Source organism: Equus caballus, chromosome 17, assembly GCF_041296265.1.
Source record: "Equus caballus isolate H_3958 breed thoroughbred chromosome 17, TB-T2T, whole genome shotgun sequence".
NCBI classification, from domain to species: Eukaryota; Metazoa; Chordata; class Mammalia; order Perissodactyla; family Equidae; genus Equus; species Equus caballus.
The window spans coordinates 27822895-27849354 of record NC_091700.1 but is presented as its reverse complement, the minus strand read 5'-3'; the positions used below and the strand labels follow the sequence as shown (position 1 = coordinate 27849354).

General features: G+C 45.3%; 1 protein-coding gene and 1 long non-coding RNA gene across 2 annotated transcripts in view; one reads left to right on the top strand and one right to left on the bottom strand.

Moving 5' to 3' along the window:
* B3GLCT (beta 3-glucosyltransferase) overlaps positions 1-17906 on the bottom strand; it is a 95502-nt gene extending 77596 nt beyond the window's left edge. The window contains exons 1-2 of the mRNA XM_023621482.2: positions 17702-17906; positions 5096-5145 (exon numbers count right to left, since the gene is read on the bottom strand). Of these exons, the coding sequence (XP_023477250.1) occupies positions 5096-5145; positions 17702-17774 (123 nt within the window). The 5' untranslated portion in view covers positions 17775-17906. The remainder of the gene's footprint in view (positions 1-5095; positions 5146-17701) is intronic.
* LOC111768559 (uncharacterized) lies at positions 17571-19387 on the top strand. The gene is made up of 2 exons (XR_002800976.2): positions 17571-17712; positions 18800-19387. It is a non-coding gene; the product is annotated as an uncharacterized lncRNA (long non-coding RNA).
* Positions 19388-26460: the final 7073 nt, after the last annotated feature.

The following is a 26460-nucleotide window of genomic DNA, read 5'->3' as shown; positions in this document are numbered from 1 at the left end:
CCTCTTGAAGATAAGCTCCACTAATGATTGTACTCATCATCTTGTGGGCTCAGACATACTGTCAACAGGAATGTTACCACAGTGTTCTCTCCTACCTGAGAAGCAGCGCTGGGGGCCTAGACAGGGCCCCAAGCTGGCCAGCCCGTGGTTCACGAGAATTCATGAACACAGAAGGGGCGTCCTAGAGCCACAGAGCTCCAGACACTGAGATCTGGGTGTGGGCACAGAAATACCTGATCCTGATCCTCAGTAAATCAGGGGAGGAGCTCTTAAAAAATTTCTCTGACAAAGTGCACAGTATCAGCAGCTAAACCTGCCATTTCACTGTCTTCTTCAGCAGACAAGGAGGGAATTTTCTCTCTAATTGCCCTTTTCCGCTTTCAACCACCATATGCTATAATTATGACAATTGGACAGTGGCGAATATCCTTCAATTTACTTCACAGACTGCATGAAGAAATGCAGTTGTGAGTCTTTACCAACAAAACCAGGGACAGCTTAAAAGCCAAGATACAACCACACAGAGAAGTGTCCTCTTAGAATGCCAAAGGGACTGTGACAACAGACAGGGAGGAGAGAGAGCAACACACTAGGGAGTGTCCACCTTTGGTAGCATTTTCTGAAATTATCTTTGTCTCAAGAACAAAAATACCACTGAGTCGAGAGGAACTCCAGTTATGTACTGATTTGTTACACCTCAGGATCAAGTGACACTTTACTTAATCCTGATAAAACATGTACTTTTTGGAAAAGCCCACTAAAAAAGACTGGAAAGCTCAAGCCAGGACTCTAAATGTGCTGAGCCAAAGCCAGGTTATTGTCACAAGTCACGGCATCTGCCATACTCTAAATGCCACTCCTGGCCAAGAGAACAGCCTGCTCTTGCAGAAGGAGTGCTGGCCTCAGATCCAGGGAGCCCACCCAGCTTCCACCATGAACCTGAAGCCCGCTCCTTGGCCATGCTGCCTTCTCCTTTCCAGCCCACAGCTTCAGCTGCCAAATGAAGATCATGGAAAATTAGAAATTTTACATCTAAAAATAGCATTGGAATGGGTAAACAAAATGTGGCATACACACACAATGAAATATTACTGAGCTTTAAAAAAGAAGGAAATTCCGACACATGCTACAACACAGATGAAACTTCAGGGATCATATTAAGTGAAATAAGCCAGTCACAGAACGAACACTGTAGGATTCCACTTATAAGAGGTCCCTAGAGCAGTCCAGTTCATAGAAACAGAAAGTAGAAGGGGCTGCAGGAGGGGAGAACGGGGAGTTGTTGTTTAATCAGGACAGAGTTTTCATTTTGCAAGATGAAAAATGTTCTGGAGATTGCTTGCATAGCAAAACGAATACACTTAACACTGACCACTGAACCGTACACTTAAAAATGGTTAAGATGGTAAATTCTATCTTGTGTATTTTACCACAATTTAAAAACAAATACCATTAGAGATGATCCAATCCAACACTCCCCTTTTACAAATGAGACAGTAGAGACTCAGAGAAAGATTAAGGATTTGCCCAATATCCAAGTCATTCCAGCCACAGAACCAGGATTAAAATCCAGGCCTTTTGACTCCTTTCCAATGTTCCTTTCTTACACCCCCATGACAATGCATGCCCAGTCTTCCTCCAGAGGCATCCTTCAGAAAATGGGCATCATTAGATGGAAACATATTTTGAGAGGAAGCTAAAAGTAATACTTATAACAAAAGTCACCTTTATCAATAACCTAAAAGATAAAAAATATCCTGAACTCGGTGTTTCCAGACTGAATAACTTAAACAAGCTGTAACACCAATGGAACTTTCCACCAGATAACCGGTGGAAATTTTAAATCAACCAAAATTATACATCTTTCTATTTGTTATTAAGCACTGCAGCTCCAACTGGCTGACACAATTGCTAGGAAATGATCAGCCATTTCAAATGGCTCAATTTGTCAACTGTAAAAATAAAGTATCCAAGGAACGGTTGAATTACGTAAACTGCAACGGAACCAAAATGGTCTTGAGTAATTTCCCCTTTGAGAAAGAAAATTAGACTAAATGAACAGAATTGACAGAACATTTAAAATTCTGTCTCCAGCTTCCCTTGTGAAAAGGCTTAGTTCTTCCTAAGAAGAAAGAAACACATGGTTTGTTTTATTATCTCTGCTGCCACACGTTTCTTACACCAACTATCAAGATCAATCAAAACGTGCTCACTGTCGAAGTTTTATAGTCAACTGGATTGCTATTCAGACAGGAAAGAGATTTGTCTCTAAAACACCTACCCCACAGGCAGCTCCTACTCCAGCCAGGAAAAGACCAACCCAAGGCACCCTCTGCATAGTGTTACTGTTTAAGGCACGACAGATCTGAGTACTTGCACTCCACATATGCAATGCTTCGTTTATAAATTCTTCATGACAAGAAGATAAAACATCCACAAAAGAATTTAATAGGAAATCTTTAAGAAGGAGGAGAAGCAAAAGGGCATCTCCGACCCAGTCACAAATGACCACCGCCACCCACCAGATTTTGAATAAAATGACACAATCAGGACGTGCTCCTCAGCGCACTCGAGTCTAAGCCGCTCCCGTCTTCTAATTCTGCCCCCACCACTGACCAGCTCAGGCCTCAGTTTTTCATCTGTAAATTAGGAATAATAATTACAAGACCTCCTGCACAGCGTTGTTGTGAGAGTTTAATTAGAATGCTGAGCATAGTGTCTGCCCACAGGAAATGCTCCGTAATTGTTAGCTCCTACTCTGGTTATCACCACCGTCTGCTTCAACGGCCACCAAAACCAAGAAAAACAGTTAAGGGCTATGGTTCCTCTTTGTACTTTGATTTGTTTGGGTTCCTCTCGAAGGCTGCATAAGACAGTCCCTGCTGCCATACCAGGGAAACATTTAAATAGGGCCTGGCACTGTTGTAAGTGGTGGGGACAAGCACACACACATTTATTCTTCAAAACAGCTTTCTGAAATAGGTCCTATTACCCCATCTTACAGATGAGGAAGCTGGGGCACAGCAAGGGTCAGTAAGTCGACAGCAGACAGTGGTGGAGCAAGGATGTGAACCTCGGCAGTTTGGCCCTAGTGTCCAGGACATAGTACCACAGCCCCCACAAGATGTAAGGCCGGGCAAAACTGCTGTGTGAAGACAGGCACACGGCCATGGCTGAGGCAACATCCACGGCTGGAGCACGAGCCTGGGTGACAGGCCCCCCCCAAAAGCTGCGGCAGGTCAGAATCCAGGACAGTGCAGGGACCAGGAGTCCAGGAGAGGAGCCTGGGCCCAGAGGTCTGGCCACAGGCAGTACAACGGGCACTGGCAGCGCTCAGGATTGTAATGTGAAGCCAAATCTGATGCCAACCAGTGAATCAAACATTGTTTGAGCAAGGACCCCAGGCCTGAACAGAGCTGGCCTATCTTCTAAAGAGAGCCCTGCCTGGGCCCCTGACTAAGGCAAGCAGAGAGGTGAGGTGGGCGGGAGGCAGCTGCTTCTAAGCAGTAGACAAGGAACGGGGCAGATCCTGATCAACTCTGCCGAGAGCGATAAAATGATAATCCTCAATTAATGTGGTTTCATTAAAAGCCCAAACTCCTACCTCCGGGTTCATCTACAGACTTCGGGTAACCTTGGACAAATGGATTCCTCTCTATCTCCCAGTCGCAGGTATGGTCAACAGTAGGTATTTTATCACTGCTTCTCCTGGTGGGATTAAGAGCTTTTTGGCCCTCTGGCCTAAGCACAGACTGAGTTAATGACATTTTTCAAAGGCTTTAATATCTTTGCATGAAAAATGACACTAAGATATAGGACTCTTATCTCTATTTATACTCCTACTTATGTACGTATTTAAAGGTGATACATACAGTTCCTCACTTGAAAAGATTAGTTAAAACCCATAGTTGAAAATATGTGCTATAATTTCTAAATTCATTCCACAAAATTTCAATTCCCTGTTAATAACCCTTAGGTAGCACTTTAAATTCATTATAAATAAGCCTTGTTATTGCTAAACACGCACACACATTATGATGCACGCAGCTGTGTAATACAAAATTACAGGGTGAAAAATTCAAGGATTCAGAAAATTTAGATTCTGACTTCACCTTTTAATAGTCACATGACCTCAGCAAATCGCTTAACTTCTCTGAGGGTAAACTTTCTCTGCTATCCATGGGAATATTTGCTTAGCAATAATAGGATCACTGAGAAGAATAAATAGAATGTCTGAAAATGCTTTATTAACCATAAAGGATCTTAAACCATAAGAAATTATTATGATCATTTCCCCTGTGTAGAAATCCCATAGTATAGTTAGAACAGATAATACTCTGTCAGTAAAAGAACCATTCTATTAAAAAATGCTTTTATGCTAATTGTGGGGTAAAAAGTAGCATTAACTAAGCCTTAATTAAAGACGAAAATATCTCACATTTTTAAAATATTGTTCTCAGATGTTAAACTGATCTAGTGCAAAGCTCAAAAGGTAAAATTTAGATGAGGTTCTTTAATGCAACCAATGACGAAAAAGAGGCAGCTCTCAGGTTTGAGTGAGTGCTGTCCGCTCTCCATCGAGAGAAACCCAGGTCTCGGTTTCTCATTCTGACCATGCAAGGAGCCTGGCAGTCACCTTTGGGGCTCTTGGCCAGTCCCTAACACGCCCTCTCACACGGTGCCAACCTTCAAATGGAGGGATATCCAGGCTCTTGCAACCCTGGAGACACAGCATAACCCTTCTTTCACAGGCTGAGAAAACTGAGCCCAAGGCCAAGATGTGTCAGGAGTGGAAAAAATCACTGTCTCCAAGCAAGACTTTGAAAATGTCTAACTCTGTACTAAACACCTTTTCTCTCAAAATGAAATGTGAAACCTAGTAGATGTGCTTTAAGTACTAAAGGCTATTTTCTAAAGCAAGCCTATCCGTAGGTTGTGCCAGGGATGCAAAATCTATGTTGACCAACATTTCACTAATTCATTAAAAAAAAAGAAATTTGACAACTAGTGAAAGATGAAATATTACAGCCCCCATTAAAGAAAATAAAAACGAATCTGAGACAGGAAGAATAGACTTGATCATTAGAATTAGTACCTTAGACTGCTTGATCTCTTTCTTTATATCTTCAGGAGCCAAAGCAAAGGCTGGAAAAAAAGGAAACATTTTTACATTAAAATTAGCAATTAAGATTCATTCTCACATTCAACAGTTTTGTTTAAATACTGTTGCTTGATACTTCAACAAGACATATTTTCCTCATTTTTCAAAACAGCTACATTGCTGCAAACTAGTACTGCTGGCCGCCTTCATCTCCGGACCTAAAATTATTCATCAGCGCTAAACCGACATGCTTAGGCTACCAAGCTAAAGAAATGAGAATCTACATCAAAGAAATCAGAATCTGTGTGTATCGTTCGTGTCTATAGATATAAACCACAAAACAGATGCACACAGAATACAACTTCTTAGAAACCTCAATTTGGGCGCCTTCTCCAGCAAAGGGGAATTCCTGAGAATCCAGAGGGGAGAAGTACAAATTCCCACTCTCGCAATCACTGCCAGAGCCTGGAGGGCAACAGAGCTAAATCTGGAGCAAGCTTCGGTCTCAGGAGTTGCGAGGTTGGAAACGGGATGCAGATATGGCTACCGGCACACAAGGGAGAGTTAACAGAATCCTGCGAAAGCCAGGGAGCCAGCAGAGGGAGAGGAATTAAAATCATTCCCCATCCAGAATGATTTAATGTTTTGAGTGGGAGCCCATAAACAGACAAAGATATCCCTTAGAGACACATCAAGCTTCTACATTAATAATAATAATAACAATAACAACAACATGACAGTAACCCTTTGGAAATACAAAGCAAAATGATAAACCAGTCAGGAAGGTTAACCAGACAAAAAATAATACTTAATTTTACAGTGCAATTCTCCTGAAGACTAAAAGGAAAGCATTTCACAGTTTGCTTTCTCTAATTAGCATTCCCAGGAGAAAATGGGAAATGCCACAGGGCAACAATGTACTGAAAGGGTTGCACAGGCCATCCCATGGAGCAGTGACGTAGCACAAAGGGCATTGGGGGGAGGGCCCCCTGGGTAACAGAGGAGACCCTACTCAGAAGCAGGGGACAGCCATTCGGATGCCTCTGATGCCAAGACATCCATTGCCTCAAATTCTCTCTCCATTAGCATTTGCTCAGAGGAAATAATCTATTCACACTAAGCAGCAAAAGACTAACACGGTTTAATCATTTCCATTTCAGAATGACATTTCAGAAAGCAGGGTGAAAATGAAATGCAAGCCAAATGAACCTCCCTGTGTGGAATTCAGATAACGAGAGGTCTTCCATGAGGCCTCCCTGAGACCACCTCGCATAAATAGTAAATCCCCTCTGCACGCCCTCCCCACCCCCAACTCTGCTTTATTTTCCTCCAGAGCACTTACCACCGCTGACATAATATATAAGTATTTGTTCATTGCTTGTCTTATACATTAGTTTACCATAAGCCCCATGAAGGCAGGAATGTCGTTTTATTTACAGTTTACCCCTGAACCTAGAACACAGCGAGCACACAGAAGAACATCAACAAATATTTACCAAATAAATGAATCAATGAATGAACGAACATAAGTCCTCACAATGCCTCTGGGATCACATCCTTAACGGCTGTCTACTCCTTACTCTAGGCAGCATCAATCCAGTAGAATACAGGCATTTAGTGCCCCCTCTACCCCCCGCTGCAAGTTTATTTTCACTAAGATCTGATCTACTTTCTCACTTTTTTACACACACACACACACACACACATAACAAAGCAAATGCAATGTCCAAATCATTCATTAAGTTCTAAGAAGAAAGAAAAGATCTAAACACAAACACCATTTAAATTCTGCTTCTGGGTGCATTCCTGCGCCGCACAACGACATTTTGGTCAAGGACAGATGCATATATGACAGCAGTCCCATGGATTAGTCCCATTGAGCCTAGGTGTGGGGTGGCCTGTACCATCTAGGTTCGTGTAAGTACACTCTATGATGTTCGCACATCAGAACAGTGAAATACCCTAAGGGCACATTTCTCAGAACGTATCTGCATTGTTAAGCAACACGTGACTGTACTTAACTTTTCCGTTTTGTTTTACTTTATTTACCTCCAGGCTAGTATGCACACTTAAATCCCTCAAGAAGATATCAAAAATAGAATTATTAATAAACATCACACAGGGAAGTCAAAACACGTTAACATCACAGAATTCCAGAAAATAGAACATGCTGACAATTTGCGAGATATAAAAACTGTGGTCAATCTAACACAATTTTGATTCCAAAATTCATCTCCGCCAACTCCATCAATTCCTAATTCTAAACATAGACAAGCAAAGCTCTGTGGGTTAGAACTTCCTCTTCTATCAAGAAAAAGAACCTCAATTTCCTACCTTCAGTGACTCATCATCTAATACCCAGAGTTTAGTCTTAGCTCACTTTTTTGCAAGACCAGATGGCTGTGTGAAAAAGAAGAGAATGTCAGCACAAAAGCCCCCTGGCCCTTCAGAATTTAGATTCTACACTGAAGAAAAAGTGTGTTTATTTGGTATCAGTTCTGAAAATTACTAATGTATCACCTTTCATAAATAAGCAGCTAATATTATTTGACAGTGTTACTGTTTAAAGCAGGAATTACCTAGAAGGAAGATGTTCCCAATAAATCAAGTGAATTCCACAAACCCTGCTGGTCATAGTCAAGACACCTTTATTCAAACAAGGCTTAACCAAGGTAAGGGCAAACTAGATGTTAGCTCCCTCCAAAAACACACAGGCCTAGTGTTAAAATATCCTTTAAAAGAAAAAAAGTTGTCATTTCTCCATCGTTCTGCTGGGAAATGAAGAACTCCTTTTTCCCATGATAGAAATAAATTATATAATATTTAAAGCAATAACATAAAAAATGCATCAGTTACTTTCAGGCATAAGAGCAAAATCACATGGCAAGATAATCCCCATTAGATGAATATTAAAAAATATATACTAGTTGGTTTCATCTTTATATTTCCATAATCTAAATAAAAGAAATCACAAAGGAACCCGATGCATTTCGAAGGCAGAGAATATACTATACCACTAACAAATTCAACCTTAAAATAATGAATCATTTACAGAACCCCTACCAATGAAATCCCAGGTTTTACAGTTCAAGGAAATGAAGGAGAAACGGTGCAAATAGAAAGGAAAGTGAGAAAAATTAGCAAGGGAGGTAAGAAATTACCTGTCACCTTTGTCACTTTCCACAACACTCACAAGAGCACGCGGTAGAAGTTTACACCACCGGCCTGGGCTGGGGCAGGGGAAGCAGCCCCACCCCACCAAAGGGAGCCGCCACCCGGGGCTCAGTGTTTGCTGTTTCGCTTCATACTAATTTCCAGATTCAGTGCGGAAAAAAATATTCTTGAAAGCTTAGCCTTAATGTGCAGTTGGAGAAATATTCCAAGGTAAATCATGCTCTTATATGTCAAACTGCTGTTTAAAAGTAATTTTCCCTTTTCTATTTTCAACATGAACTCCTGTGAATTGCTACAGGGAACTATATTTAAAGTGCAAATCAGGGCAGGCAATAGAAATAAGACCTTTTTCATGATAACTTTAAATAATTCAAACCAACTAATGTGTTAGCACACCTATCCTGAGAGATAAATCAAGATTTTACCACCAACCTGGGACTAAGATTTATAGGCGAGCCCAAGCCCTAGAGTGCAAGGAAACTGGAGAGGAATTAATTGCAATGCATTTAAGCAACACTAATCAACCATCCTTTCTTGTTCCTGGGCGGGGGCGAGGGACCCCACACCAATGCAGGAAAGACAACTATACCTCAACCGGTAACTCCTGTTTTTTGTCCTCCCCAACGCTCCAGTAACACCTATCATAGAAACCAAATTAAATACCAAAAAAACCCAAAAACCACTAAGATGCTAAATAACCCCACCTCAGAGGGGTGCTGCAGGATTAAGTGAGATCATACAAAAAGTGCTTAGCAGGGGTTCAGTCCACATTAACACTAAGCAGACAGTTGCTGTAGTGAAATGATTATGCCAGTCTGGGCAGGATCTGGGTGATCGTCTGCCCTGCATACCAGCCAGGAGGGAGGGAATAAAACCATGAGGCCCTGGCTCTGCCATCCAGGACAAAGCTCACAGCACACCCTCTGGAAGCTTGCAGCTGGTGCCCTCTCACCCCGCCCCGCGTGGCTCAGGGGCTCACGGGGCACTGCACCACCTTTCCTTCTGACACACTGTGGGAGGGAGCCTTTGGGGCTTCACTTTCTTCCTGTGACCTACTTACAAAGTGGTTCACCCAGTACAGCTCCGCCCCAAGTGGCTCTGCTCCCAGGAGCTTCCCAGGTTTAATTCCAGGTCCTCCAAAGGGGGCCTTAAGCTCCAGGATGCACAGCCGACAGCCAATTTACTTGGTTCCAATAACCTGCTTTGAAGATAATCCACGGCAGCAGAAGGAACGGAAACAAATGCACCCAGCCGAGCGACAGGGGACAGAACCTGCCTTTGCTCCCTCCTCCTCAGACAAACCCATTGTCCCCACGTTGTGGACATGCTGGGTAGCAGCTCCATCCACTGTGGGCACTACCACCCAAACAGCACCGCCACTCCACATAGGCTGAGGAGAGAAACAGCCCAGGCAGTGGCTGAGGATCAAACAGTCAAGCATGGGTAATGTGCCTAGAACACCACCTGGCACGCGCTAAGTGCTTTGGATGTTAGCAGCTATTGTTACTTTGGGTGTTAGCAACTTTTATGATTATCACTATTAATTTATATCTTCATTTGCTCAGCAGAAAATCAAAAAGTGGCTGCATGTATATTATGTGCCACACATTATGCTGGGACCTGGGAAGAAGATGAACAAGCAGCTCTGCAAGGAGCTTAGGGTCTCATGTGAGAGACAAGTCCCTCAGTCAGCCACAAAGCGTCAAGAGGCGTGCCCTGCCGGCACTCCTCCTAAGGCCAAAGCACCTTAAGGGCAGAGAGGGCACCTCACCCAGGCAGGGCAGAGGGGGACGGGAGAGAGGGGAGTGCTGCCTGGAGCAAGCTCAACACAGTGCTTGGAGAAGTAAGGCCAGGAGACCCGGAAACAGGCTTCTGCCCACAAAGCACGGTAAACAGTCCAGTGTGCCCAGAGCTGGACACCTGGAGCCGGGGGGGGGGGATGTGACTGGCGCTGGAGATGAGGCTGGAGATGGCAGGGGCCATATCATGAAAGAGGTTCCTCTTAGGGAGTCTGGTTTTATTCTGGTGCCATGAAAAACTTTCTGAGGCTTTTAAGAAGGCAAGTGCCATGCTGAAATGTGTGCCTCAGACAGGTTTCCAGAGGTAGCATGTTGGGCAGGCTGCTGTTAGTGCCATCAAGTTGATTCTGACTCCTAGCGCCCACTGTGGACAGCAGAGGGGAACCCTGCCTGGTCTTTTTGCACCATCCTTTCACCTTCCGGTGCTACATCAGTGCTCCACTGTTCTTCACAGGGTTTTAATGGCCAGTTTTTTCAGAAGTGGGTGGCCAGGTCCTTCTCGCTAGTCTGTCTTAGTCTGGAAGCTCTGCTGAAACCTGTCCACCATGGGTCACTCTGCCAGTATTTGAAATCCTGATGGCACAGCTTTCAGCATCACAGCAACACACAGTTGCCACAGTGTGACAACTGACAGACGGCTGGTGTGGTTTCCTGAAAATGAACGAATGTTGTCCTAAATGGATAACATTTAGGGTCAGGGAACCCCTTTGCCCTGTTCCATGGGTTCTACGACATTTACAAAGTGATTCAGCCAGTTGAGAGAAGTAATGAAAGGGAACCTGACATCCCACCCAACTAGGGCAGTGAGCACAGGGACGTTGACATTCATTCTCTTTTGAGCCCACTAACTACTCAAACTTGATCTTGCTCGTCTAAAACACATCTCCTGTTTTATCATAGGAATCAATGGGAAAAGGGAGTATGGAATACAGATTTTTCTTCACTTGACAACAAAGTTTGCCAGGACCAATATATTCTATGTGCCAGAGGGTAAACATACTTAACAGGAAGGACAGTAAATGGGGGGGGGGGGGGGGGGCGGCGGGGGGGAGAAACAGGAAATAACCATGTATTTTTGAGAGAAAAAGATTATTTGCTTCTTTGATTCACATCTCACTGAAACAAATGATATGAAAACCCATATGCCACTCAGGACACAAAAACAAGAAAATTTCAAGTCAGAGTGTTGGGGAGAGATTCAAAACACCATCCTCACAAGCACGTTACATAGGCTGAGTCACAGGTAAGGGTCACACACCTATTCCAGGACACACTGAAGAGTTCCAAGAGAGCAGACACTCAAACACAAGCAAATCAGCACCTCTTACAATTCCTTTATGTTGCAAGAGAACTGCTCAACAGTTACATGTCAGGCTAATTTTTTTTAAATACCATTTATGCTTAACTCTTGGGTATCTTATTTTTTTAACATAAAGAGTGGGTTTTAAAAGCACCCATGTCAGTACCACTGTTATTCCACGGCATCCACAGCCTGAGACGTTCTAACACCTCTAGGAACTTACTTGTCTATTGTCCAAAAACCTCTGTTCTCAAAACCCACTGCTCTAGTTTTTGAGACTCACGATACATATACTACAGACCCTCCAACAGCATTTGAAAATCTCCCAAACAATGCTGGAACCAGAGAAAGACTTCTTCGCCTGAATTCTGGGGTTTCTGGTTACTTTCCCAAGAAGACCAAATACCTGTGCTAAGTATTAGCCTCAATTCCATACGCTGCTCTCTGCAAAACAGCTCCTTACCTCATTTTAAAGACAAAGGAACCAGCAATCATCTTCTCGTTCTATAGATGTGCATGACAGGCATCCAGGGAGAGTTCCAGTTCACACCTGGGCCAAGGATGGCCCAGGCAGGGTTCCCACACCATCCTGCACACACAACTCATCTGGGGCTTGGTTGAAAATGCAAATCCACAGGCCTCATCTCACATTTTTTTGAATCAGAAAAATCTGAAGCTGGAACCCAGGAATCTGCATTTTAACAAAGAGGCCTCTTTAAGACACTGAGGTGATTCTCCTGTGCACTCAAGTCCACACACACTGCGATGGACAGCTAGACAGGCCCTCCAGGGAACTGAACGGAGCTATTTTCAGCACCGGCCTTGGCCATTTACCTTCTTTACTTCATTCATCCCATAAACAAGGAACAAGCTCCTGCATATGCACCTTCAAGGACCTGGAGAAGGATAAATTCAACAAGATGTGTCAAGAGCCTTGGGCTTCTTACGGGAAGCAAGGATGTAAACTAAAACACATCACCTTTGCAGATCATAAAATACTCTTTTAGGAGTAAAAATAAGTTCTATCCCTAGGAGAAAACGGCATTGCTATGCTTGAGATACATTCAAATCTTATTTGACGATATTTTTACTCATTTTTTTAAGTCTAAATCTGCAGCTTTATACCATACAAATAGACTGTTTTCTTCCCCAACTTCTACCAAATCTTTGGTACGCATACATTTTGAGCAAAAGCTTAAACGAATTTATTATGTCAATCAAAGCTCTCTTTAAAAAAAAAAAATCTGCTCAAGTTGTCCCCAAATCTCTCTCTTCTGAGATTTCCCCTCTGAGCTCCTGACCCACAGATCTAACTGCCCCTCTGACATGGTCCCAGAGCATCACGTGCACCCCAAACTCAGCTCGTCCCAAGTGAACCCATCATCCTCACCTCCTCCTAAAATTAACAGTAAATTTTAGAAAACCGTCTCGGTACTTAATGCTACAGATTTGTACACTTAAAAATGGTTAAAATGATAAATTCTATGTTGTATATATTTAACTGCAATAAAAAGGTTTTGTTTCAAGCTAGTCCTTCTCCACTAGTGCCCGTATCAGTCAACAGCACCACGGGCTGCCCACAGTGACTCACCCGACCCCGCCTTCTCTCAGCCCACCGCACCAATCAATCCTGCGTCTTAGAGCTTCTCAACCATCTCTCACGGGGCTGACTCGAGCAGCCTCCTCTCTGGTCTCCTATGTCCACAACGGCCACCAGCAATCCCTGTTCTACCCGACAACCAGAGTGAGCTTCTTACAACGGAAGTCACATCACATCATTCTCCTATTACAGCCTTCAACAGCTTCCTACTGCTCTAAGGACAAACTTCGGTCCCTGTCAATCTCTCCACTCTGGTCCTTTCTCCATTCCATTCCTCCAGCACCAAGGCCCCAGGTCCTCCGTCCCCCATGTGCCCCCCACCAGATAACTGATTGGGGTGACCAGATAATTGATTGGGTTGGGGGGGAGTTGTCCTATGCATGTAGGATGTTCAGCCACACCCCTAGCTCTAGATGCCAGCAGCACTCCCCGCCAAACCACCCCAGGGACAACCAAAACGTCTCCAGACATCAACAAACGTTCCCGAGGGGCGGGGTGGGGTTGAGAACCACTGCTCAGGACTCCAGGCTAAAGCCGTGTCTCTCCCCGCACCGCGTTCTCACAGCGCTGAGCATGGTGTAGTTAGTTTCTGGTGTAATGCGTGTTTAATGTCACCTTCCCTTCAAGACTGCAAGCCACATGAGGGTAGGGACGGACCAGATCTGTCCTCTTCCTGCAATATCCCCAGTGATTGACACAGAGTAGATATTCAACACTTTTTGAATAAATGAAAGAAACTTTGAGTACAGTTTTCCCTTTTAACACTATCTTTAAATTAACATTTCCTACTAGTTTACATCAGCACCTCCACTGAATCGAGTTTCTCTGGGGGTAGCTTAGTGACCAGAGCTTTGAAACATGGTATTAAGGGAGACTTTCAATCAATAATAGGTCTCATGAACCCCTAACACTATAGTTTTTCCCTTATATTGGGAAAGATGGAATTAACACTCTTGCATATTGTTCTTAAGCAAGAATCTGTGCAACGCCAAAGATGGATCACACAGAATGCTACAAGGACGTGAAACATCTAAAATTGGCAAACTTCCCATAAGCAATCCCTTTGTGCCTAGAAATCATGCTTCTTTATAATGTTTCTAATGAAAAGATAAAACTCTGGCCCTCAGTGCCCTAAAGGAGGCCAATTATTAGGACTGACTCAAGTACAGGGCCCACAATGTCTGCCCCAGGGGAAGTTAACGAAAGGGTCAGGGCTTCTCCTCCCCACCCCCACCCATTTGAAACAGATGCTCTTCCCCCCAAGGAGTTTGACCACTGGCTACAGGCAAACTCCCCTGGGTCAAGTCCATGACCAAGGAGGCCATGCCAACTTGGGAGTCCCGGACTACCTGGACGACAAAGAATCCAAACAGACGGTAAAATCTGTGCCAGTAATATCTGAGTACTGCTTAAACAATAAAAGGAGGGTTAAAAAGGCAAAAAAAAAAAAAACTTGGAGTCAGGCCTGACTCTTGGTGTCCTAAAATGTCTGACTCACTTCAATGAAGAGAATGTGAGCAAGACCTGCCTCAGAAGGAAAAATCATCCCTAATTTTGGCAGGTGCTGAGAAATACAATCTTGACTCATACAGAGTGGAAACAGGAATAAGAAAGATAAAAGTTAATATCTATTATTTTACCATTGGTTCAAATAGCATTTTGTATCTCATGCGGTAAAAGTCTGGAAATAGGCGATCCAGGGCTAACATCGTGCTCCACATCCATCTAGCACCCAGGTGGTGCTATCCTTTCTGCTCTACCATCCTTACTACTGGCTTCCATCTTCAAGGTCACCTCATGGTCACAAGATGGCCACTACGGCTCCTACCATCAGATTCACATAATAGCATTACGAAGAAGGATGAGACAGTGGCAAAAAAAAAAAAAGGCCTGCATCCCAGCTCGGTGAGCCACCTTTAATAAGCTTTACCAAGAGACCCACCCAAAAATCTCTATAGATAGCTCACTGGCTACCTATTCGCAAGGGCCACTGAGAACTGTATTCTCACTGGACACACTTCCACCTCCATCACCATTCCTCCACCCTTCCCCTTACCCCCTGTATTTCTAGTTGGCTAGGGCTGCCACAACAGAAACCATTCAACAGGGTGGCTTAAACAAGAGAAGTTTATTTCTCACAGTCCTGGAGGCTGGAAGTCCAAGATCAAGGTGTCAGCAGGGTTGGTTTCTGCTGAGACTTCTCTCCCTGGCTTGTAGATGGCTGCCTTCTCACTATGTCCTCACATGGCCCTTTCTCAGTTTGCGTGCATCCATGGCGTCTCTTCCTCTTTTATAAGGACACCATCAGTCCCACTGCGTTAGGGCCCCACTCTTACGAACTCATTTAACCTTAATTACTGCCTTAAGGGTCCTGGCCCCAAACAGAGTCACATGGGATTAAGGCTTCAACATACGAATCTGGGGGACACAACTCAGTCTATAACAGTCTTGATTATCTATGAGAGTTTTAGTCAGGAAAAGAAGGAACTGAGGGTAAGTGAGTAGGCAGACAGCAGTCTCTGCTACAACAGAATCAGGATGTGCTAAAACTGTGATAGATGGCAAAGTTCTAGTATTTTATCTAGTTTGTGCCTCCCATTTGATATGAGAAAACTGAGGCTGAAAGCCATGAGAAGCCACACAGTGGCTGACCTAGAGGTATGAATAAATCTTCTGATTCTAGAACTGGCACCGGACTTTAAAATTGGAATTACAATGAATTTGTCTATACAAGCATAAGGGTTTAAAATAAATTTTCTTTTGAGAAATTGACTTTTCTCAAAAACTAAAATGAATATGCTACAGTTTGTGGCAAAACTAAACTACATACAGTCAGGCCAACCTTCTAAGGGGTAAATTTAAGGTATTTTTAAACTATCAGGATAGTTCACATGCCTCAGAACTCCTATTATATTCTCTGTTTCAGCAAGATTCCAGGAATCTTGATTTCAACATATATAGAGTGGGTATCACATCTTTGTACATCTTAGTGACCCCCTCCCAACATCAAAGCAGAGCTCAATAAAATGAACTCACGATTTACTTCAGACCTTGAAGAAAACAGCTTCCTGTCTGCACCAGTCCATGAAAGCTGTTCACAAAGCCATAATGTCTCATAGGGACTTTTAACAGGTTCTATGTCTCGTTTACTGTGCTTATCTGACAACTTCACAATGCTAATAGACATCTCTAAAAATGTGTTGACATTTTAGTTCATCCTGAAGGTCCTTTAATGTATTATCAAGTTTGAACAGTGCAAATATTCCCCTAAGTGCAGTAAAAAATAGATACACATAGCAATACAAATGTGCATTTCAGCCCATCTACTGAATACATTACACACAAATATTATACCCCCAGTACCGCATTATAAAGTGCAGTGCTATAAATAGAATGCCAGCGCCAGCTACCACCCACCCCATTCGGTGAGGTGCAAAACTTCCAGACAGCAAGCCAACTGATGCAGGAGGAGTCACCTAGCCAGTTTCCCACCCCGCCAGCCTCCCCTTCTCCCAGGGCCGCCCCCAGTAATGCATTCTTTCTTGCACTAAAGCAGATCTCGCCAAGTTCAGCAGCGCCCCACCGTCAAACGCAGCCTTCTCTGCCCAAGGTGCTCCAACATTTTTAATTACATTGTTGCTTGCTTAATCACGCGAATGAACAATTAATTGCCAATTAATCTCGCTCGATTTTCCCACTTACTGAGCACCTATAGAAATGCCAGGGGTACACAAATAAGGTCCTTATTAGGAGAGTTTAAATCTAAAGAAACATGGTCTGTAACGGTCCCAGTGGGCTACCAAAACAGCAATGTACAATAACACTATGTCTTTTCGTAAGTGGCCCCCTTCTGCCATTTCTAAAAATCTGAAATTACTGCCTCTTAGGCTGGAAACACAAAAGTCTGGGTCAGAAGACAATAACCCTGAAAACACGGAAAAGGGACTAATTTTTCCCTCCAGCTTTCAAACTTAAACCTCATCATGAAAGTCAATTATAATGATTTTTTTCAAACTTTTATCACATCCTTTTATGATAAACGGGAGAAGACGCTCTTGCGAGGAGAACGGAGGAAAGCAGCGGCGGGGTATTCCGGCAGCCGCAGACCCGACGAGCCTCGCCCCCGAAGTGCTCTCGAATTCCCCCGCAGCCCCGGGGCTCGGGAAGGCCTCCGCCGACGCCCACGCCGAGGCGGGCCGGGCGCGCCGCTCCTCCCCCGGCTCCCGGACTCCGCAGAGGGGCCGCCGCCCGGGGGCATCGCCGCCCCGGCCCGGCGCGGACTCGGAGCCCGCGGGCAGCCCCGAGGGAGCGGGCGCGGGCGGAAGGCGGGGGGCGGGCCGCGGCCGCTCGCCTGCTCTCAAAGTTTCTCGCAGTTGCCGCTTCCTCGGCGCTTCCTGTGGGGGTGGGCGCCGCGCCCCGCCGCCCGGCCGGCCGCTCCCGGCGCAAGGGGGCGGGCAGGCGCCAGGCGGCCCGGGCGACGACGGGGACTCGCGCGCCGAAGGGGGCCGGGCTCCGCGCCCCGGGGTCCCGAGGAGCCGGGTGCCCCCGGGGCGCCGCGAGAGGGCGCTGCTGCCGGCGCGGCGGGGACGGGACGGCGGGACGCGGACGCCCGCGGGGCAGGGCAGGGCGGCCCGGCGCTTGCCTCCGGGCTGGGGCGCGGGGCGCGGGAGGCTGCACCCGGGAAGCCCACGCCTCTCCCGTGCGCGCCCGGGCCGCCCGCTACTTACCCAGGGAGCAGGTGAGGAGCGAAAGCAGTGCCGAGAGCGCGAGGCGGCGGCCGCGACAGGCAGGCAGCCGCATCCCGGCGACAGGGACCGCGCGCCCTGCCTGGGCGCGGGGACGGGGGACGCGCGGGAGCGGAGCTGCGCCGCTGCCGCCCCTGCCGCCGCGGCTGACCCTCCTCCGCCGGCTCCCCTCCTCCCTCCCGCGCTCCGCCGCGCCGGCCCGCGCCGCGCCCTCTGGCGGCCGAAAGCGGGAGCGGCCCTCTGCGCTCGGCCGGCGCCCGCCCGGCTCGTGGCTCGCGGCTCGCGGCTCGCGGCTCGCGGCTGGGGCCGGGCCCCGCCACCGGGTGAGGGTAGAGATAGCCACTCCTTCATGAGGACAGCGCCCTCCTGCCAGGCGTCTGACCTCTGCTCGCTGCGGCCGCTCGTCTCCACTCCTTTCCCTTCCTCTCCCTTTCCTAGGCCCCATTCTCTACCTTCATGCTGTCCCGCCTTACTCTGTCACCTCCCTGTCCTGGATCCCCAGCAATAGGTCAGAAGTTCCCCTTCTTACCCCCAAAAGTGAAGGCGGGGTACAGAGGAAGGGAAGGAAAGTCACTCTTCTTCCCTGCTGCTGTACCATCTGCTATAAAAAAAAAAAAAATCAATCATTCGACTCAGTATTGTTGACACCAATGTTCTATTTTGATGAAGGTGTTTTTGATCAGCTCAACTAATTTACTTAATATCCTCTTTTTTAGTGGAATTTGGCCCAATACTTAGGCTTGGCTTTTAATAGAAGTTTGTGTAAATGTAATTTTAAGTGTTCACCATAATGGAAGAGGGAGGGTGTGATTTTATTCAAAACACCTGATAAAATCAAGTTGGAACACAGCAAAGCGGAGTGATGTGCAGAAACCTCGTGCAGAGAGTCCCTCTTGTCCCCATGGGACTGTCAAGGGCTCCCTGCCCAGCCAGGAAGGGTGGTGGCCCTGGTGAGGGCCAGCCCCCTTGTGTGGTAAACGGAAGAGGAAAGCCATGGCAAATGAAGAAGTAGAAACCGCCTCTCATGGTCCGCACTCCCTTGTGCCTGCTCCAAGCCCTGACTCATTTCTGTCTCCACAGGAAGTCGACAGGACCAAGTGCTCCTGGCTTACCCGACGTTAAACCATGACCTCTTGAGGTCACATCCATGTTGTCATGCATACGTCCTCATATGCTGTGGTGCCCACTATGTGCCTGGAACTGTGCTAAGCACCCTACTAATATGAGTATCTTCCACCTGGACATGGAACATTCACCCACTCACTAAATACTCGGAGACCAGTGCCAGGCCTGGGAATACAAGTAAGATGTGGGGGAGACAGAAGCAGGTGCTGAAGAAGTGTTTGTTGGCCTGAACCCTGTAAGTGTGAATGCCCCTAGGGGTTTAGCCTCAAATGTATTAGGACAGTATTGTCATTTGTCCTTGCAACAGCTACTGCAAATTTTTTAAAAAGGAAGTCTGGAGACAATGGGCTTTCTCTCCCTGGTTTATACTGACTTCCTAAAACTGGAAACTAAATATTTTGTGTGTTATCCATTTGTTGTGAATGCAAACAGTGCCATTTTGTTCCATTCAGCCAGGGTTCGTGGCTACGTGTCAATCCCTCTTCTATGGGAGGGAAGAGAAACATAAAACTCGACGTAAAACATAAAGAGAAAAGAAACTTTCTTTCATTTTCAGTGAGGTTTTTCAAGTTTATGGTTGACTGTGTTGATCCCTTTTAACTTCCTTCTAAAACTTTCCTGCCTGGTTAAGAATTCTAGAAGGTTTCCAATTTCCAAAGCTGTTTAGCTTTCTTCCAAGAAAATATTCCTCACATATATTAAATATGAAACATTAAACCAAGGTGTGTTTAAATAGACACAGCAGCCTCGTAATTAGCAGCTTGCTTACCAGATATGTGTTCGAATACCTACTGCACATTGGGTAGCAAGCAACTCTAGGAGCTTAATCAATGTTTTCATCAAAATTCCTCATGTTAGAGCAGTAGTGTGTGCTGGAACAGGTGTGGGAAGTGGAGCCCTAAAGACGGCAGAGCACACTGTGTTTCAGTAGTAAACCTGCCCTGGCCTCCTTTCTTTCCACAGGACACAGAGATAAATGGCACATTACAAAGCTCCATAACTCACATTTTAAAGAGGATTACCTTTCACTTACTCTATCATATGATAAATGGACTTGCTGGGAGTTCTCCCTCCCAATCACAGGTTGAGATTTTCCTGGAACAAAGCGCACTCACGAGGATGCTCACTAATTCCTGGCGAGGCGCTGCTTGCCTCAGTGCCACTTTTGCCATCTGAAACACCAACTAAGGGGACAGCTTTCAATACAAAAAAATAAATCTCATAAACTCTAAGACTGTGATATGAAGAAGGAGCAAGCCATAGCTCTCTCTTCCTAGGGTTCACTCACCTTACGTCCAGATGCCACTCTCGTCCTGGCCCCTGCACGTGTGCCCTCCCCTGGGGCAGGAGTGGAGCAAGGAGTCACCTCTTCTGGTGCATTATGAATTATTGCAACATGATTAAAACAAGCTGGTAAATTTTAAAAGTCTTTTCTAAAGACTAAAGGAGAACATTAAGACATATGCATAAAACCATAGATAGCCAAATAATCGAATGAATAAGTTCCAAACAGATGGTTTCTGATCTTACAATAACTATACGTTCCGCCCAAAAGGCTAGACTGCATTCGTTCATTCCCCTGATAGTGAACGCCTGATAGCTGGCACGCCCACTGCTAGGCTTTGGGGCAGACACAAAGAAGCATAAAACGTGGCACTGGGCACAAGAGTTCACTGTCCAGTTAGGGAGACAAAAACATTCAGAAGTAATTTTACTGCCATGGGATAAATGCTATCTAGCACAGGGAGATGGGAACACTTTGGAACATAGGTGAAAACAAACTCTATCATGACCATGGGAGTTGGTCAGAAAGGGGGAAGTGACTTTTGTGCAGGGTCTTAAAGGAGAAACAGGAGGTTCCTGGGCTGAGAAAAAGAGGAAAGACACCCCAGGCCAAGGCAGCATGCACAAGGCACAGCAGCCCACAGAGTGTGGCAGATGAGGAGCGGCGGTGAGGTGGCACAGGCTTCTCCACCCCCCCAGCCTGCTGCCTCCCTCAGTGACCTAGAAGAGGCTTTCTGGGCATCCTATTCCTGACCAGCAGAAGCCAAGGGACAATTCCACTCTGCATTGTCTCGAGGCCCTCTCACATGGTTTCAAGAGGGCCATTCTTGGGGCTACCCCATGGCCAGTGGTTACCTCTGGCGCACTTCACTTCAGTGGCCCAGGCCCAGTTCCCAGGTGCAGACCTACACCACTCCATGGCAGCCATGCTGTGGCAGCAACCCACATACTAAATAGAGGAAGATCAGCACAGGTGTTTGCTCAGTGACAGTCTTCCTCAGCAAAAAAAGAAAGAAAAGAAGGCCATTCTCTTTGCACACAGAGAAATGGTCTTATGAATTATGAATGCCCTTAGGGATTACTTTCCAAACCTGAAACTAGGGCTAGGGTCTGCCAGCAGACTAGAATGTCTAAAACTGGGTCTCTAGGATATAAGGTCATTGTGATCACGAGACCTACGATTTAAATGTCTGCTAACGACACCCCACACCCCTGGAATCAGGGCACACCTGGTAACAGGAGAGCAGCCATTCACTTCACTTGATGCTTTAACCTTTAGGGAAGCAAGAGAGTCTTTATCCCCCATGGGAGAAGAGTGAAACGGGAGGAAAAGAGACAGCAAAAGCCTTCATCGCTCAGAGTAGATTCAGGGCCACTGCCTCCCGCTGCAGCAGTGCTCAGGAAGAACGCCGAGGACAGAAACAAGGCGGTCTCTCCAACACCCTAGAGGAGCTGGTCTCACCGTGCTTCCAAAGCTATTCAAAAATTATAGGTGAAATTGTTCCAGTAAATCAGACTCCAACCAAGAGTTTTACCCAAAGAGACTTAACCACGGGGTCTTACAGACTAACAGAACCCTTTGCCATTCGATTTTCTGTCCTTTTGAAGACATAGAGTGGTATAAAGTCTTCTCTGTAAAAAAGAGCTATCTCCTAGAAACTTCTGATCACAAATAGATTATCCACTGGGCTGTTTTGTTCTCCCTCCTAGAATCACATATCCTTCAGTTCTCAGGAAAGATCAGGAGTTGCTACTAACAGGCGTATCAACAGGAGCACCAGGAGGTGTCTACATTTGACTTTTATTAGGAATAAAAGGCGTGGGCCATGACTGTCCAGCAGCCTACACGAAATGTGTTGGTGTTTTTGGTGCTATTGCTAATAAGTAGTTTTTCATTTTACAACAGCTGCTTTCAGATGTAGGATCCTAGTTAACAAGCTAAACAAAATGAGTAAAAAACTTTCATTTATCCATCAACAAACATGTCACAGAGTAACTGCAGGTGTGAGGCCCTCACGCGGCCTCCTGAGGTTGAGAAGAGAGATGCATTTTCCTGGAACAATCACAGTCTAGTTGAGAGGAACAGGATGCACATAAATAGCCACGAGCCCGGGTGGAAGACGGCAAGTACTTGAAGAAGCGTTTTAACTAAGTATGACAGCAGTGCAGGGAGAAGGAAAGCACCTCCACGTGGGGGCCTCGAGAAGGCCTCAGGCCCGGGGCAGTTGAACTGGGGGTTAAGGAGCACACAGACTCTCGGCAAATAGAGAAGGAGAGCCGGGCAAGCAGTGACATGGAAGCCAGGAGCTGTGCATTCAGAGACTGATGAGGAGTTCAGTCTGGCCAGTTTGGGCCACTTTGAGGAGGACCTTGAATGCCATACCTAGGAGACTGACCTTCCACTGAGTGTGGCAGTGAGGGCAGTGGAGACATGGGAAAGACATTTCAGCAGGTGGTGACAAAAATCTCCACTAGGAAACTGTAGCTGCCAAGGCCTGTCTTGTGTCCTAAGTCTGCAACCCCGTCAGAGGGCCCAGTACACAGTTGATGTGTGTTGGGTTCTGATTTAATGAAGGAGCTATGTTGTGAGCAAATTAATTCTGGATGGATTGGAAAAGGGATGGAAGACAAGAAAGTGGGTTTAAAAAAAAAACCATGAGAAAAGAAAAAAGAAAGGAAACTAACACGTGCTGAGCACATGCTATAGATAGGCACTCTGCCTGTTTCTTTCCAATATACTGTTTCATTTAACCCTCAAAAAAAGTATGAAAAGACTGTTCTTATGACTAATTTACAGATTAGTAAACTGTACCTCAGGCAAGTCAAACACCAACAGCTAGAGCTGCTTAAATGGCAGTTTCTTTCCATGAAATCATGTTTGGTTTTTCTCAAATGTTCTAGCAGCTTTTTTTTTTTTTGTATACTTTTTGGTGAGAAAGATTGGCCCTCAGCTGACATCTGTTGCCAATCTTCCTCTTTTTTTTCTTCTTTTTCACCCCAGCCCCAGATCATAGTTGAAGTCCTTCTAGTTCTTCTGTGTGGGATGCCACCACAGCATGGCTTGATAAACGATGTGTAGGTCCATGCCCAAGATCCAAACCAGTCAACCCAGGGCCGCTGAAGCAGAGCGCACAAACTTAACCGCTACGCCACTGGGCCGGCCCCTGAAATCATGTTCTTTAACTACAGTCACAGCAGCAGGAATAGCAGAGAAGGGACCACTGTGAAGGCATGACAGAGATTGATCAATAGTACTTATGAGTGAGTGGATATTGGTTGGAGCCAAGAGAGAGACCTCAGGAGACAGATGGAACAATTAACTAGAATGGAGATCTGCCAGAGGAATGAGTTTGTGGAGAAAAATGAAACATTATTATCTTTACTACTATTATAAATAGCTATACCTACACAGTATCAATAATGAACAGTAATCGCTAACATTTAATAAACATTTATTATCTAGCAGGCACTACACTGAGTGCTTTACATGCATTATTTCTTGTTAAATAATATTTCATGTAATTCTCCAAACAGCCTTATTCCTATTTCAGAGAGGTTAAGTACCTTGCCTAAGGACAGCGATTCTTACAGTGTGGTCCATGATCCTCCTAGGGGTCCCTGAGACTCTTTCAGGATGCCCAAGTTCACAAAGTCAAAACAATTTTTATAACAATACTAAAATACCTGCTTTTTTCTGTGTTGAATTTCCACCAATGGTGCAAAAGCCACCGTGGGTAAAAGTGTGCTTGCATTAGCACTGATCAAGGCAGGGGCAACAAACTACCCCTGCGGTGGAAACCACAGCACAGAGGGCTCTTCAAGAAGTTTTAAGAGTATAAAGGGGTTCTGAGACCAAGAATTTTGAAGACTGCCAGTTTAGGACATATAACTTGTAAATTGTGGGAGCCAGTACTCAAACCCTGGTCAATCTGATTCCAAAACCCTTTCTCTTACCCTGAATTACTCCCTGTTTAGTTTTAGATTTATTATATTTGAGGTGCCAAATTTCCAAGAATCCCACTTTGCCTCTCAGTCATCTAATTAAACCCTAATCATTAGGGATTTAAGATAATAATAAGTGTCAGTTAGATGGGCAAAGTTACGCTATGGGAACAAACAACCCGAAAATTTCAGTGGCTTAAACTTACAAAGGCTTTCTGGGTCATGCCAAGTCTGTTGCTGGCCCGGGCGACCCTCCAGGCCAGCTGTTCTCCATTGTCAGTGATCTGCAGTCTGGCTGCCATCTCAGCTCAGGTTCTCCTCCACAATCATTGTTGGAGGGGAAGAGCGTGGTAGAGAGCCAAGCACCATCCGTCAAATGCTTCCAGCGACAGGGACACAAGTCATCTCTGCTCGGGTTTCATTGCAGGATGGGGAAGGTACAGTCCCCCTAGCCCAGATAGGGGAAGGCTGGATACTGCTGAGCCCATCTACCCTTCCTCTGCGCCTCCATCCTGAAACACCCTGTCCTCTGCTCTGAAGAGATCTGTGCTCGATGCTAGGGGGCATGAATAAGGTTGAGAACTTAGCCTCTGCCCTACAAGAACTCGCAAAATATCTGCAAAGAAAAGAGGAAACTACAAACATGTCGCCTTATCTTTGTACAGCTCTTCACTGTTTACCAAGTCACCACACAATATTCACTGGACAGGGCAGTTAGAGGAGAAGTCCAGATGAATCGAAGAGTCTTGAGTGTTCTTGGGAGAAAGAAAACTCTGGCTTGGAAAATCAAGAATGGGTTCAGGGAGAAGGTGAGATTAGGAGAGAGGTCATGAAATGAGGGAAGGACCCAAAGTAGTAGAAATGGAACAGGGATGAAAAAACGAAGGAAAACAAAATCTGTGAAGGAAGAGATTTTTGCAGAAGGCAAATAGACCAGTGTGGCTACAGTTTATCATGTGGGAAACTGTATTGCTAACACACAAAGACGACATCATGAGTAAGAAGACAGGAGAGGTGTCTAGAGAGGACAGTAGCAAGTCCGGGAGTGGAGCGCAGGCCCTGGTCAGGGCTCAGGTCCCTGGTAGGAGAGAGTGCAGCTGGCCAGGCCTTTGGGAAAAGAGGCCACGGGGCCCTGAGGACGTCTTATTAATGGATCAGAGAAATGTTAGGCTTAGAGATATAGACATTGCTTATTTTAATTGAAGAAACTAGAACCAACACGTGATTTATGTCTTTTTTTCTAAAAATGTATCTCCTTTGTAATTTCCCAACTTCAATAACAATAAAATAGCTGTGGCATGATAAGGTCTTACACAAATGAAAATACAATTTTCAGAGATAGCATTCTACCAGCTTTAAGTGGATGTTGGAATATCTTGCTTAAATTAAATTGTCGTGTTCTTTGTCAAGTAGGCAAGTCCTGTTTTTGTGTTTCCCTGCTTTGTACACCGACAGCCGCTTTTGGAGGGACACAGAGAAAAGAGAGGAAAGAAGCAAACACCAAATTTTAGATGCATGTTATGCCTCTGCTCAGGGAAGCTGCTGTGACTCATTGAAGAACTTGGGGGTTGACTGAGAATAGAGAAACTAAAGTGGGGTAGCGGTAATGGAAGAGAAGAGATTGCAAGGAGGAGCACCGCAGGCATAGAATTTAAAGGACTTCCGAATGATTGGAATCAGCATATTCTTTCTGTGATCCCCACAAGGTAACATCCCTTAGTCTGTTTAAATGTTTGAGGTTAAATCATAAAATATATAATGCTAGCACAGAGTAAGGAAGTTGAGGCAAGATGGTTGAGGCCTTGAATGGCAGGCTTACAAGGATGTCCCTTCTCTGATAGTCAGTAGGGAACCATTGTGTTGTTGACAGGCTGACACTCATCAAAGAAGTCCATTAAGAAGACACTGGTGGCAGAGTCCAAGACACACTGGGGTGAGTATAGATGGATGGCAGTGATGCGGGTTGAAGACTGTTGCAACAGTCCAGGCATAGGTCAATAAGGAGCTGAAGGAGAGTCGTGGCTGCAGAATTAGAAAAAGAAAGTGAATGCAAGAGTTATGTTGAAGGATAGATCAAAAAGATTTAAGATTAACCAGAAGGCGTTAAAAATGATTCTGAAGTCTGGAATCTGAGTGGTTAACCATCGTTGTTAGAGAAGTGAGGGAGAAGAACATATTAATTTAAAATTTTCTGTATTAGACAAATTGCATTTGAGGTGAGGGTAGGCCACCTAAATACAAACGTTCGGTAAGCAGGTAGACATGAGGACTGGAGGTTAGAGAATAGTCAGAGATTGAAATACAGATTTGAAGTGACAAAAGAATGGGAAAAAAATTCATTACAGTCACTAAGAGAAGAGGGAGAGTGGCTCTTGGCAGAACAGCAAGTT